We start from the raw sequence: 16,131 nt of genomic DNA on the forward strand, positions 1-16,131 counted from the left end.
TTTACAGTGTGGAAACCAATTTGTGTTTAAAAAGAAAAGCTATATTTAGCTTTGCTAACTACTAAACAAACAGAGAAATGGCTTCAAATGACTTCTACTGAGCGTATTTTACAAAGATTCCATCGCATATAGCTAGCTATATTTCACGTTTTAAGACTCGCGCTGAATATTCCGGAAGTGTTGTTTTTGAGTTGGTGACGAGTCCGTATGTGACGTCACTGAAGGAACGCCCCTGACCGAAAAAAAGGACACATTGTAGCAGTCCTTCCATCACGTCAATGCTTGTTCGGTCTGAAAACCTCGTGTTGCGCCAGAAGGGGGAGTCCAAGCTCCATATAAGGAATTTATCAGCCTGTGTAAACGCAATACACTGTCATGTCTACAAGAGGTTGCCATTTTCCGCGACTGCAGTCCAGATGCCTCAAAATGACACGGAATAAATTCTTTAATCGATTGCAAACATGTATGCTTTCCTCTTCAGAACTATTTGAATCATATTCATAACTGGATGAGTAACAAGAAAGCATATTCTCCGAATCTGAAGCCATTGTTTTGATTCTCCAGCAATGCAAGATGTGGCGTGACGTCACGAGCTGGGGGCGGGACTTTCTGAAAATGCCCAATTCGCAGCTCCATTTTTTTTGCAGATTTTGGACACTTTAAGTCATTTTTATTGGTGTTTTGCATTTGAATAAAAATATCATACTGCGTGTTTTGGGTATTTTAGATGCTATAAAGCGTCAGTTAGGAAACAAAAAAGTGACGTCGGTTGTCCTTTAAGGCCTATTTAGTAGAAAATATGTTTTATGGCGACCTGGGAACGGCTTATTCTCATTTTTAATGGTTTCTTATGGGAAATAAATGTTTGGCAGACGAACTTTTCGCCTTACAAACACTTCCCGGGAACAAATTAAGTTCGTAAGCTGAGGTATCACTGTACATGTATTTCATCGGCATTTCAAATGTCTCTTTCAGTAAAAGGAACGAGCTACAAATAAAGAAGAGCCATTTTGGCGTAGCAGCTGTTAGCCTGCAGCAATGCGTACTCCATTTTTTACTACTCCCCCCCCCCCCTAAAAGCAGTTGGTGTAAAAGAGAGACAGCGATTGTCGGAAAATGAGAATATGGGGAAAAAACAGGTGAAAAGATGAAAACTGGGTAGTGAACGCGAGTGTTATTCTGTTGACACAAAGCGATGGGGGGGGGGGAGATAAAAGAATGCTTAAAAGCAGGATGGGGAAAAGAAAGCATTGATCGTCCATGTCCTCTCACTGCAGTGGTAGTAAACAATCGGCCGGCCTCCTTTGTCCACACGACTAAACCACACCCCCCCCCCCTTCCTTTCCTTTTGTCATGCTCTGCCTCCCTCATTCATTTTACATCTCTTACAATTCGACCTACTTCGTTCCACGGCAACATGTAACGCACATACGTGTGGGCATAATCGATCTATCTGTCACTTCCAATCGGGCTTTTGCTCAGCTGTGACGCGACGCTACGTTACGCTCACCACGCTAACTAGCATCGGTTGCTAACCAGAAGCTAACTACATCATATGGTAGAGTCTAAGTGGCAGCGAAAAAAAAAATACAAATATAAAGATGATATCCGGCAGGGTAGATTCATACCTCGGTTAATCGTGTGCCGATTTATGTCGAAAAATAAGTCCGTTTTAAAAGCAGTTGTTCCTGATGCTTAGTAGGTTCTCTTTTCTCACACATAGACACACACGCGCACTGTGCTCCTCCCCCGCCCCCAGCAAACACACGCTAGACTAGCTTGTTACGTCTTTCACTGTTCTCACAAGCACATACACACACACACACACACACACACATTGAGACAAGGTCTACTACCCACAATCCTCCGCGCCACACAAAGACAAGGGGGTGTGACCAATCACATACCGCCTCATTCTGCATCCGCAACCCCCCCCCCACCACTGTGTAATGCTCACTGACACACAAGCTAGTGGAAGAGGGGTCTGCTGAGAAGGTTGCCATGACAATGCAATCCCAGGTTGCTTCCCTTTTTTTGTAAAACTCTAAAGCGTGTGCTCGAATGGGCTAAGAGAGAAAAAAAAAATCTCCATGGCAGCCTGATGTCGCGACACTGCAGCGTTCTGGGGTTCTGGTGTGACCCAGTTTGAGGACTCGAACTAGTGGATGTAGGACGCGCACGTAAATACACCAAATTCTTGTGGGGTTTTGAAAGAGTTGCATCATAAATGGTTCATTTATAAAGTATTTGCTATCTTTTTGCTATATATTAGCTATCTGGCTAGCTATTGAGCTAGCTATCTATTACTTATATAGCTATCTAGCTGGCTATCTATTAGCTATCTATTAGCAAGCTAGCTTTCTATCTATTTGACTTACTTCTGGGTTGAGTGAACGCTGGCGCGTGTGGCTGCCGCTGCTCACCCACAGAAAAACTTGTGGGAAAACCTGTGACTGAATAATAATAATAATAATAATATAAGCGAAAAGTGACCATGAGAGTTTTGAAAGGCGCTTATAAATGAAATTTATTATTGTATTATTAATTATTCTTATTATATTATTTTTATTATATTATTCTTATTATATTCTTCTTATTATAGTCTTCTTCTTATTATTATTATTAGTTGTATTAACATGTCATGTTGTATTGAAACATGTCAGGTATTTGAACACCGAAAATACACTGTAAGATAAGAATCTGTTTTAAATTTAAAATTATTCTTATTCTTATTCACAAAATAAGACTTTGACGGACAGTTAGGACGGCGCAAGAAAAATCTTTGGCGCCACCCTAGACACTCTAGTGGACTTGCACACTGCAAGAATCCAAACAAGGGCGGGGAAAATCCTACTGTTTAACTCTCTAAACAGTCTCACCAAAAATAGAATTGTATAGTGCCTCCTTGAAATTTTTTTTTAATGATGATACTAGTGCAGCGTGTTCTACCGGAGACAAATTCCTTGTGTGTTCTACATACTTGGCGATACTTAACACATATTTAACACTGCAAGAATCAAAACAAGGGGGCATGGAAAATCATACCGGACCCTCCGCACCCTGCTCACCACCTTTTCCAACGACTCCCCTCAGACGCACCAAATCCAGCAGACATTTAAACAGCTTCTTCCCCCGTCGCTATTAACTCTTTAAAGGACAACAGACACCTTTTTTTTTGTTTCCTAACTGACATCAGAAAAACGTTTTATAGCATCTGAAATAGCCAAAACACGCAGGCTGATATTTTTTAGTCAAATGATAGCAGTACACATATTTACTTACATTTTCAATTGCAAAACATTTTATAGTAGATAAAAGTCAGCAGCATTTGCAGTTGAATTGAATGAATCTTCTTCTGACTCTGCGACATGCATATATTTGTATGTAGGGGAAAAGTCAGAGCACAAAGTCGAGCTTATCTGCATTGTTTGTCTCCGTACAAAACACGCTTTGTTACATCTTTAAGACCGCTTACATGCACAAGTCAGCTGTTTAAAAATCTCAACACCCCATCACCAAGTTATTCCATTGAGTTGGTTAGAATTAAAGGACAACCGACACCATTTTTTTTGTTTCCTAACTGACATCAAGAAAAACGTTTTATAGCATCTAAAATAGCCAAAACGTGCAGGCTGATATTTTTAGTCAAATGCAAAACATCAATAAAAATGACTTCAAGTGTCCCAAAACTGCCACGAAATGAGCTCAAAACTGGGCAGATTCAGAAAGTCCCGCCCACTTGTTCGTGACGTCACGCCAGGATACTCCTTCACAAACTGCCTTGCTCCAGAATCAAAACAATGGCTTCAGAGAGTTCAGATTCGGAAAAGATGTTTTCTTTGTTACTCATCCTGTTATGAATATGATTCAAATAGTTCTGAAGAGGAAAGCATAAATGTTTGCAATCCATTAAAGAAGTCCTTCCATATCAATTCGAGCCGCCTGGACTCGAATGTAGCATCCAGAAAATGCAAAAGATGAAAATTTTACCTTGGCATATGAACTATTTTTCGGGATACACACGGAGCTGCCATAATGAGTGATATGTCGTTCGCAAACGAGCCTGTTCTAACAGGAAAATGGCAGCCGGCTTGTTTTTGTCCTCTATTCCCTGCGCCCAGTCTTCGGTTAAAGCCACGTGATTGGTCAAGAACGCAGCAGTGATGGGAGGTGGTTTAAACATTAAAGAGACAGGCAGACGACAGAGAGGGAGTGAGAAGATGGATATGGAAAACAGTGACATTTGGACTCGTTTCAACTTTGATAGTCCAAACGCATAGTGAAGACTGCAAGGTTAAAATATCCCATCGATTAGACTCCATAAATGACCCGCACAAGCCATCAGCACACTTGATGCAAAGAGCTATCAACCCAGCTAAACAGAACACAATTGATGAGGAACTAGGTAAAATGATCGCAGAGAAAGCACCTACAAGGGATCATTCCTCAAGATGGTGAAAGAAGAAGGCTACGTTCCTCATCAAGTGTTTAATGCTAATGAAAGCGGCCACTCCATTCCATCAAGCCATCAACGACCATCACAAAGGTCACTAAAACGACTTTATTATACAGTACAGTTTATTTATTTAATTATAATACCATAGCACATTTATTAGACATAAAATAAGATACAGTAAAGTCTCGTTATATCGATATCGGATATATCGATAGTCCCGGTTATATCGATATTTTTTCGGACTCCCTTGTATATCGATATAACGAGACTTTACTGTATATTTTGTGTAGTTTTAAGGCTTAGAAAATTAAAAATTAAAAAGAAAATTATGTTTTATGGGGACCTGGGAACGGATTATTGTCATTTTAATGGTTTCCAATGGAATATTATTTTTTGGGATACACACTTTTTGCCTTACAAACTCTGTCTGGGAACCAATTAAGTTTGTAAGCCAAGGTATCACTGTGCATGTTTTATGACCGTTTCTCTCCTGCTTAGGGTGGGAAACAGGTGACCGAATCTACTAGTATATGGATTCTGAAACAACCAACCACGACAAGATATCAGTACTGTATGTCATGCATATTAGCATATTTGACAATAAAGCTGACTTTGACTTTGACTTGACTTGATGTGGCGTGGGCCATGTTCCCGGAGGAGTTGCTTTGAGGAATTCTGCATCAAAGAACCAAGATGGTGCTAACCATTCCACGACCGGGTCGCCTAGTCAATAGATCCATCCATCCATTCATCAATCCAGCCATCCATTTTCCAGACCGCTTAAATCCTCACTAGGGTCGCCGGGGATGCTAGAGCCTACCTACCTACCAACCTACCTACCAACCTACCTACCTACCTACCTACCAACCTACCTACCAACCTACCTACCTACCTACCTACCTACCAACCTACCTACCTACCTACCAACCTACCTACCTACCTACCTACCTACCTACCTACCTACCTACCAACCTACCTACCAACCTACCTACCTACCTACCTACCAACCTACCAACCTACCTACCTACCTACCAACCTACCTACCTACCAACCTACCTACCAACCTACCAACCTACCTACCAACCTACCTACCTACCAACCTACCTACCTACCTACCTACCTACCTACCTACCAACCAACCTACCTACCTACCAACCTACCTACCTACCTACCAACCAACCTACCTACCTACCAACCTACCAACCTACCAACCAACCTACCTACCTACCTACCTACCTACCTACAAGGGGGCATGGAAAATCATACCGGACCCTCCGCACCCTGCTCACCACCTTTTCCAACGACTCCCCTCAGACGCACCAAATCCAGCAGACATTTAAACAGCTTCTTCCCCCGTCGCTATTAACTCTTTAAAGGACAACCTACACCCTTTTTTTTATTTCCTAACTGACATCAGAAAAACGTTTTATAGCATCTGAAATACCCAAAACACGCAGGCTGATATTTTTTAGTCAAATGATAGCAGTACACATATTTACTTACATTTTCAATTGCAAAACATTTTATAGTAGATAAAAGTCAGCAGCATTTGCAGTTGAATTGAATGAATCTTCTTCTGACTCTGCGACATGCATATATTTGTATGTAGGGTAAAAGTCAGAGCACAAAGTCGAGCTTATCTGCATTGTTTGTCTCCGTACAAAACACGCTTTGTTACATCTTTAAGACCGCTTACATGCACAAGTCAGCTGTTTAAAAATCTCAACACCCCATCACCAAGTTATTCCATTGAGTTGGTTAGAATTAAAGGACAACCGACACCATTTTTTTTGTTTCCTAACTGACATCAAGAAAAACGTTTTATAGCATCTAAAATAGCCAAAACGTGCAGGCTGATATTTTTAGTCAAATGCAAAACATCAATAAAAATGACTTCAAGTGTCCCAAAACTGCCACGAAATGAGCTCAAAACTGGGCAGATTCAGAAAGTCCCGCCCACTTGTTCGTGACGTCACGCCAGGATACTCCTTCACAAACTGCCTTGCTCCAGAATCAAAACAATGGCTTCAGAGAGTTCAGATTCGGAAAAGATGTTTTCTTTGTTCCTCATCCTGTTATGAATATGATTCAAATAGTTCTGAAGAGGAAAGCATAAATGTTTGCAATCCATTAAAGAAGTCCTTCCATATCAATTCGAGCCGCCTGGACTCGAATGTAGCATCCAGAAAATGCAAAAGATGAAAATTTTACCTTGGCATATGAACTATTTTTCGGGATACACACGGAGCTGCCATAATGAGTGATATGTCGTTCGCAAACGAGCCTGTTCTAACAGGAAAATGGCAGCCGGCTTGTTTTTGTCCTCTATTCCCTGCGCCCAGTCTTCGGTTAAAGCCACGTGATTGGTCAAGAACGCAGCAGTGATGGGAGGTGGTTTAAACATTAAAGAGACAGGCAGACGACAGAGAGGGAGTGAGAAAATGGAGAGAAAACAGTGACATTTGGACTCGTTTCAACTTTGATAGTGCAAACGCATAGTGTAGACTGCAAGGTTAAAATATCCCATCGATTAGACTCCATAAATAACCCGCACAAGCCATCAGCACACTTGATGCAAAGAGCTATCAACCCAGCTAAACAGAATACAATTGATGAGGAACTAGGTAAAATGATCGCAGAGAAAGCACCTACAAGGGATCATTCCTCAAGATGGTGAAAGAAGATGGCTACGTTCCTCATCAAGTGTTTAATGCTAATGAAAGCGGCCACTCCATTCCATCAAGCCATCAACGACCATCACAAAGGTCACTAAAACGACTTTATTATACAGTACAGTTTATTTATTTAATTATAATACCATAGCACATTTATTAGACATAAAATAAGATACAGTAAAGTCTCGTTATATCGATATCGGATATATCGATAGTCCCGGTTATATCGATATTTTTTCGGACTCCCTTGTATATCGATATAACGAGACTTTACTGTATATTTTGTGTAGTTTTAAGGCTTAGAAAATTAAAAATTAAAAAGAAAATTATGTTTTATGGGGACCTGGGAACGGATTATTGTCATTTTAATGGTTTCCAATGGAATATTATTTTTTGGAATACACACTTTTTGCCTTACAAACTCTGTCTGGGAACCAATTAAGTTTGTAAGCCAAGGTATCACTGTACATGTTTTATGACCGTTTCTCTCCTGCTTAGGGTGGGAAAGAGGTGACCGAATCTACTGCTGCTACTAGTATATGGATTCTGAAACAACCAACCACGACAAGATATCAGTACTGTATGTCATGCATATTAGCATATTTGACAATAAAGCTGACTTTGACTTTGACTTGACTTGATGTGGCGTGGGCCATGTTCCCGGAGGAGTTGCTTTGAGGAATTCTGCATCAAAGAACCAAGATGGTGCTAACCATTCCACGACCGGGTCGCCTAGTCAATAGATCCATCCATCCATTCATCAATCCAGCCATCCATTTTCCAGACCGCTTAAATCCTCACTAGGGTCGCCGGGGATGCTAGAGCCTACCTACCTACCAACCTACCTACCTACCTACCTACCTACCTACCTACCTACCTACCTACCAACCTACCTACCTACCTACCTACCTACCAACCTAGCTACCTACCTACCAACCTACCTACCTACCTACCTACCTACCTACCTACCTACCTACCAACCTACCTACCAACCTACCTACCTACCTACCTACCCACCTACCAACCTACCTACCTACCTACCAACCTACCTACCTACCAACCTACCTACTAACCTACCTACCTACCTACCAACCTACCTACCTACCAACCTACCAACCTACCTACCTACCTACCTACCAACCAACCAACCTACCTACCTACCAACCTACCTACCTACCTACCAACCTACCTACCTACCTACCAACCTACCTACCTACCTACCTACCTAACTACCAACCTACCTACCTACCTACCAACCTACCTACCTACCTACCTACCTACCTACCTACCTACCAACCTACCAACCTACCTACCTACCTACCAACCTACCAACCTACCTACCTACCTACCTACCTACCAACCTACCAACCTACCTACCTACCTACCAACCTACCTACCTACCTACCTACCTACCAACCTACCTACCTACCAACCTACCTACCTACCTACCTACCTACCAACCAACCTACCTACCAACCAACCAACCTACCTACCTACCTACCTACCGACCTACCAACCTACCTACCTACCAACCTACCTACCTACCTACCTACCTACCTACCAACCTACCTACCTACCTACCAACCTACCTACCTACCTACCTACCTACCAACCAACCAACCTACCTACCTACCTACCTACCTACCTACCTACCAACCTACCTACCTACCTACCTACCTACCAACCTACCTACCTAACTACCTACCAGAGATATGACAGTCAGACACTGTGGACAGAGACTCTGAATCAGAAAGATTGTCCCTACTGCCGGCAGGAAACACAGTCCTCCATGACATACGTCTGAATTCTGCGCCCCTCTGCCAAGCTATTTATTGAGAGTACATGCAAATTAAAGTGATACATTAGTAAAGCATAGTTTTCTTGATTATAATAGCGCACCTCTGGACGTTCTGAGCACCAAGAGCTGTAAGCAATAAAACATTGTGTTTTCCATGAACTGATGATTTTTTGTAACTGGGCTCATGACGTCTTCTTGTAATAAGGAGTTTGAAGTCCTAAATTGCTCCTGTGATAAGGAGTTCCCCAAGTCCTAAATTACTCTTGTGAAGCTGACCGTTTAACTTGCTGTGTCTGTTGACCTCAGATTGACCCCAGGTTGTCTGTGCTTCAATTGTGTATTGAGTTACAAGTGTTGACTAAGCATACAACAGCATGAAACTTTTAAATATGATAACTTCTTATTCTGTCTAATCGTTATCACTACCTAATTGACTCTTTTTTTTTCGGATGAAAAAAAGAGAGTCGAAGGTTTCTTACGCTAGATTGAATGTTTATGTCGTCCTTAAACTCAATATTCTGTGAGTCCTGGAATTTGAGTGACGATGACTAAAACCCTGGGTACTGGAGTGGACACATCGTCTGGCAGTGACTGATTTAAATAGATTACAATTTATTTTTGTAGTGAGGAATGTGGGAGGAAACCGGATTACCTGCAGAAAACTCACCCAGACATGGGGAGAACATCCAAATTCCTATCGGATGGCCGGAGCCAGAATCCGAATCCGCACATGGAGGTAGCCAAGCTAACTAGTCGATGACCACACGCCACCCTAATAAAAGTCTTGATTCTAGAAATATTTGATTCCATACATGCTCATTTTGACTCACAGCCGCAAGTGCAAACAAGGGAAATACCACATAGAGCAAACGGAACCAATCAGACTCGCGGTAACCTGTCTAACGTGCTGGATTGTATCCATGGCAACAACTCTGATCAGCTAACTATAGAGCAGTCATACTCCGTTCTCCTCAAGGCACCAGTTTTTCATATTATTTAAATTGCATGACAAAAATAAGACTCATTTGTAAAAAAATAATAATAATAATACAGTGATACCTCGGCTAATGAACATTTTAGCTAACAAACTTTTCATCTTTCGAACATTAAATTCAGAGGATTATAATGTTGGTATACAAACTAGTTTTTGGCGGACGAACCAAACCACACGGCGCCACGGTGGCTGGTGGACTAGTTTTCGTCACCCCCTTTCTTAGAGTGCAGATTTGGTTTGTTATCGAGTGGAGTACTTTTGTTATTATGCTTTTATGGGACCAAAAAAGACCCCACCACAGGCTAGTGTGAAGCCTAAAAAGACATTTTACGGTCGAGCAGAAGAAGATCACGAACGAGGTGTGCGTTTGTATGACTTATCGTCCCACTACCAGTATGCTAAGTCGACCATTGCTACGCGTGGCTAAGGGTGTTTCTGTGTTGTCTAAGCAACGGTCTCAGGCAATAGAAGAGGTTGAAAAACTTCTGTTGATTTGGATGAACGAAAAGGAGCTAGCAGGGGACAGTGTGAGTGAGGGTATTATCGCCGAGAAAGCACGGCGACTTCACTTGGATGTCATCAAGAGGCAACTACATCATCACAAAGGTAAATAAAACGACTTTATTATGCAGTACAGTTCATTTCTGTAATTATAATACCATAGCACATTTATTATACATAAAATAAGGTATAGTTTGCGTAATTTTAAGGCTTATTTTGTGGAAAATGATGTTTTATGGGGACCTGGGAACGGATTGTTCTCGTTTTAATGGTTTCTTATGGGAAATAAATGTTTGGTAGACAAACTTTTCACCTTACACACACTTTCTGGGAACCAATTAAGTAAGAAGTCTTGACGGTCGCCATTTTAGAAACAACAAAAAACAGAAAATTGCTATTTTAGAAAATAAGGTGCTATCTAGCTGGCTACCTTGCTAGCTATCTATTTGATAACTAGTTATCTAGCTGGCTACCTAGGTAGCTATCTATTTTCTATCTATAAGCTATCTCTTAAATATCTATCTATTGGCTATCTAGCTGGCTACCTAGCTAGCTATCTATTTGCTATCTATAAGCTATCTCTTAGATATCTATCGATTGGCTATCTAGCTAGCTATCTAGCTGGCTACCTTGCTAACTATCTATTTGATATCTATTTGCTAACTAGTTATCTAGCTAGCTATTTATATGGTATCTATCTATTGGCTATCTAGCTAGCTATCTAGCTGGCTACCTTGCTAGCTATCTATTTGCTATCTATTAGATATCTATCTATTGGCTATCTAGCTAGCTAGCTAGCTGGCTACCTTGCTAGCTATCTATTTGCTAACTAGTTATCCAGCTCGCTATCTAGCTAGCTATCTATTTGCTATCTATATGCTAGCCATTAGATATCTATCTATTAGCTAGCTAGCAAGCTTTCTATCTTTTTGAGTTATTAGCAAATTTGCGAATTGCATTAGCAAAATTGTGTTATGAGCAAATTTTCCCCCTTGTGGGACTAATCTATTAGCTATCTAGATAGCTAGCTATCTATTATCTATCTAGCTACCTAGCTAGCTATTTGAGTCAGGAAACATATTAGCTATCTAGCTATCTATTAGCTATCTAGCTAGCTTTCTATCTTTTTGTGTAATTCCGGGTTGACAAACAACCTGGAACACAAGGAACAAATTCCTTGTGTGTTCTACATACTTGGCAATAAAGATGATTCTGATTCTGAGTGAACGCTGGCGCGTGTGGCTGCCGCTGCTCACTCACGGAAAAACTAAGTCTGTGTCTGTAAAGTGACCTTGAGAGTTTTGAAAGGGGCTCAGAAGTGAAATGTATCATTATTATTATTATTATTATTATAAGTTCGTAAGTTGAGGTATCACTGTTCTAAAAAAAATAATGGCAAATGAAGTGAGTCAATAACTGTTCCAAAGTTCTACCAAATCTCAAAGAAGACCGTCCGTCTAAGCGACGTGCGCACAATACCTGTGAGAAAGTAAGCAGGTGGACTCTGACACGCGGACTGTGCAGGATAGTGGTTTCTTTTCCTGTGTTTGTGGATTCTGTAGTCCTTTTCACTTCGGGAGCGTCTGATCCTCGAAGGTTCCGAATTGACTGCCGGCGACCGTAACCGCTCTGACACTTCCGAACTGGGCCAAACGCGCCTCAGTGTGCTACTATGTGTCTTCTTCATCCTCGCCACGTTGGTTTTTGGTAGACTACTAACAGATCGACGAGAGCGATTCTTCCTGGCTATAGCTTATCACGTAAATTCCATTTTGCAGAAGCAGTCGTTCGAGTCAATGAATGAAAAACAAACCGCCACCATTTTGCGATTCAAAGAGAAGGACATTCACGGACATGTTGTTGGTGAAATGAGCAAAAAATAATCCTCGGTTAGATTTGATTCAGAGATGGACGGACGGGTCCATTCAGAGTCTTCTTGAATAACAACTGAGCGGTCTACAGAAACAGTCTGTTTTCGATCAATTCGCAAACATCAAGTCGACTATGTTTTTTGGGGGAAATGGGTCAAAGGGGGTCTCTGGGTAAGGGAATCCGTTGTATCAACCCCCCCCCCCAAAAAAAAAACAGCCAAGCAAAGGAGGGAGGGCGTGAGAATACAAAAGAAGAGGGACAACAAAAACCCCAAATATGCTCCTCTAGTTCAACATCCATCCATCCAGGAGTTCGTTGACAAACGATGCTATGATCCAGCGGGTGGAAAAAGGTGTCATACGTGACACTACAACATCCGAACCGAGGGACGATGGACAAATCAGTATTAAATCCCGAACGGCGGCGAAAACGGCCTTCTGCTTCTCTTTGTCTTACGTTTTTCAACCCTTCACCTCGCTCTCTCGTCTGCTTTCTAAACCCGTCGTGTTCAATGTTGTGGAAGAGGAGGGCGGAGAGGAGGGGCAATCCGGGAGAGGAGTAAGGGGAGAGGGGGGGTAGGATTCCTATGAGCCCACCCCCATATCCCCTCCCTTTTTCTGACAAAAACTGGAGGCTTCTGCCCGTTCATAGGAAATAGTGATGTGAATTCCGGTTCCTTTCAAAGAGCTGGTTCTTTTAGCTCGGCTCACTTAAAAGATCCGGCTCTTTTGTCTCCAAAATGGCTCCTTAGTTTGTTTGTTCTTTGTTGTTGCTTCAAGGACAACGACACCATTATTTTGTTTCCTAACTGACGTCAGAAAAAAACGTTTTATAGCATCTAAAAGACCCGAAACAAGCAGGATGATATTTTTAGTCAAAATGCAAAACACCAAAAAAAAAATGACTTAAAGTGTCCCAAAACTACTTCAAAATGACCTCGGAGATGACGAGTGTCAGAAGGTCCCGCCCCCTTGTTTGTGATGTCACGCCAGGACGTCTTTGTCTTGCTCGAGAATCAAAACAATGGCTTCAGAGAGTTCAGATTTGGAAAAAGATGCTTTCTTGTTATTCATCCAGTTATGAATATGATTCCAATAGTTCTGAAGAGGAAAGCATACATGTTTGCAATCGATTAAAGAAGTAATTCCGTATCAATTCGAGCCGTCAGGACTCCAATGTAGCGTCCCAGAAAACGCACAAGATGGCGCCCAAGCTCCGTTGGAAATGGGCTGATTTGTCCGCTGGGAATTTGTGCCAACTAGTATCAAATAGTAGTCTTGGTGCAACACACAACGATTTACCATTGCGTTATTTATGTGTTTTCCTAATTTCGCCATCAACACGGATCAACACGAAGTGTTCAGACCAAACAAAGTACCCAAAATGCATTGTGTGTCGCTTTCTCAATCAGGGCCGTTCCTTCAGTGACGTCACGTACGGACTCGTCACCAACTCAAAAACAAGACTTCCTGAATATTCAGCGCGAGTCTTAAAACATAAAATATAGCTATATGCGGTGGAATCTTTGTAAAATACGCTCCGTAGAAGACATTTGAAGCCATTTTACAAATTATGGACACAACTTGTCCACAGGTGTCGGTTGTCCTTTAAGATATGATTCTTTGAGAAAGTGTTTTCAGAATCAGAAAGCCTGAGGGCGGGGAATAGAAGGAGGGGCAAGTCGGCTCCAATTTAAAAGCCGGTTCTCTTCGTTCACTTCAGAGATCCGGCTCTAAGAGCCGGCTCGTTCGCGTACGACACATCGCTAATAGAAAACACACAAAAGGTGAATTGATGACCAAATGCTGCGACTCAGGAAGCAACGCGGGCAATAGGCAGTTTGTGTCTGGTGTCATGCTTGCTAGCGCATTTGCTTTGCTATCAGTACCAACATTGTACTAGCCATGACTCAAAGTAGACAGCTGCCTCCATGACAGGGACACAATGGGCATTTTTTAAAGACCATTTGGTGACCAATGTTAACTCATTGACTGCCATTTTGATGTGCAAAAAATGTGTTCACTCCAGTGCTAGGGTTTTTGTCATTGATAGGAATATGATTCAAATAGTTCCGAAGAGGAAAACATGAATGTTTGCAATCGATTAAAGGAGTCCTCCGATATCAATTCGAGCCGTCAATTACAGCAATGTAGCAACCAGAAAATGCACAAGATGGCGCCCAAAATGACAAAAAATCTAAATGGTATTGCACATTGGTGTATACAAGTAACATCCGAGTTACGACTGGGTTTCGTTCCGAGAAAATGGTCGTAAGTCAAACGGTCGTAAGTCGAAATCCATTCAAAATGGCCGACGTCACGTTTACGCGACAGGATAGGATACGATGTCAATCTGTTGTTTTTGAGCAACATTTTCTATTGAATACTATTATATAGAAAACTGTTTACGATTCATTTATTTAACTTTTTGTGTCATTTTTATCATTTTATATTTCGGATTATCGATTTTTATTACTGTATAACTGTACCTGTAATGTATACAAAACTGTTTACTGTACAGTTCATTCATAAATGTTATACTTACCCTGCTCTCACTGCTAACGGCCAAAAGAGGTCGCCCGACACACACGCGCTAACTCAGGCAAACGCCGAAGGAAAAAAAGCATTGTACAGTAATAATAATAATATAAATAATAATAATAATACACTGTATTTCATTTATAAGTGCCTTTCAAATCTCTCAAGGTCAAAGATAAGTTTTTCTGTGGGCGAGCAGCGCCAGTCACACGCGTCAGCGTTCACTCAACCCGGAAGTAACTCAAATAGATAGAAGGCTAGCTATCTAGCCAATAAATAGCTAATGGCTAGCTAGCTAGATAGCTAACCATCCAGCTAGCTAGCTATATAGCTGATAGATAGCTAGCAAGATAGTTGGCCAGGGAGCTAGATAGCAAATAGCAAATAGATAGGTCGTGAGATAGCTAGCTAGATAGCTGGATAGCTAGATAAATAAATATTGACACTAAATGCAGATCTCATACCATTGCTCTCCTGATTTATTCGACTTCCGACAGTACTACAGGAGATGTTGCCGAGATGGTATCTGCACTGTATAACTACTGTATTGAGTGTAGTCACGCATTGCTGTGCATGTGTGTGACATGCTGGCTGGCCAAAATTGTAGTACGCGTTGACGGATGCTTGCGTGTTGCGGTGCCAGGAGGCATAGAATTAAAAAAAAAGGGTTTGGAGGTCGTGGTCGTAAGTACGAGTGGTCGTAACTACGGTCGTAACTCGGATGTTACCTGTATTTGGAAGCAAGTGACAGTACTGTACTGTACTGACTTTCGCTGCTATTTGCGGCCTTTTGTTTTTTTAGGTTAGAAAAAAAAAAAACATGATGCATCAAGGGCCGCGAAGTAGCAAGGGATTACTGTACTGTACAGTGAGACCTCAACTTACAAACATCTTAACTTACAAACTTTTCGTCTTACAAATGTCAAATTTCTGAAAATGAAACCTTATAATAAGCACTATTTTCATAATACACACCCACCACGGCTGACGGAGTGATCTTCGGCGGAAGCACACGACCGAACAGCACCAGAGGTTAAGTTACCAACAGTCCTTATGGAAGGTGACTCTCCTTCCATAAGCCATCAACGACCATCAAAAAGGTAAGTAAAACTTTATTTTACAGCACAGTTTATTTCTTTAATTACAGTCCTCATGTAATGCGCCTCTCTTTCCAAACAGCAATTCCCTTTGACCTTTGACCTCCAACGCCATTCCATCAAGCCATAAATGACCATCACAAATGTAAATAAAGTGACTTTATGATAGAATTCAGTGTATTTCTTTCATTACAATACAAT

The 16,131-nt window shown here is 41.4% G+C and overlaps 1 protein-coding gene across 3 annotated transcripts in view; it reads right to left on the reverse strand.

The window, feature by feature from the left end:
- The window catches only part of LOC148902535 (storkhead-box protein 2-like), a 29,653-nt gene that overhangs the window by 12,036 nt on the left and 1,486 nt on the right, over window positions 1-16,131 (reverse strand). The window contains exon 1 of one of the 3 annotated variants that reach the window (XM_088991161.1): window positions 11,904-12,768. The exons of 1 other annotated variant lie outside the window; for it this stretch is intronic. In XM_088991161.1, the coding sequence (XP_088847287.1) occupies window positions 11,904-12,111 (208 nt within the window). In that variant the 5' untranslated portion in view covers window positions 12,112-12,768. Of the gene's footprint in view, window positions 1-1,628; window positions 1,801-11,903; window positions 12,769-16,131 lie in introns of those variants that run through there. One more of the 3 variants, XM_088991162.1, reaches the window with a different exon arrangement.

Source organism: Hippocampus bargibanti, linkage group LG02 (genome assembly GCF_051943395.1).
Source record: "Hippocampus bargibanti isolate YZ-2025 linkage group LG02, ASM5194339v1, whole genome shotgun sequence".
NCBI classification, from domain to species: Eukaryota; Metazoa; Chordata; class Actinopteri; order Syngnathiformes; family Syngnathidae; genus Hippocampus; species Hippocampus bargibanti.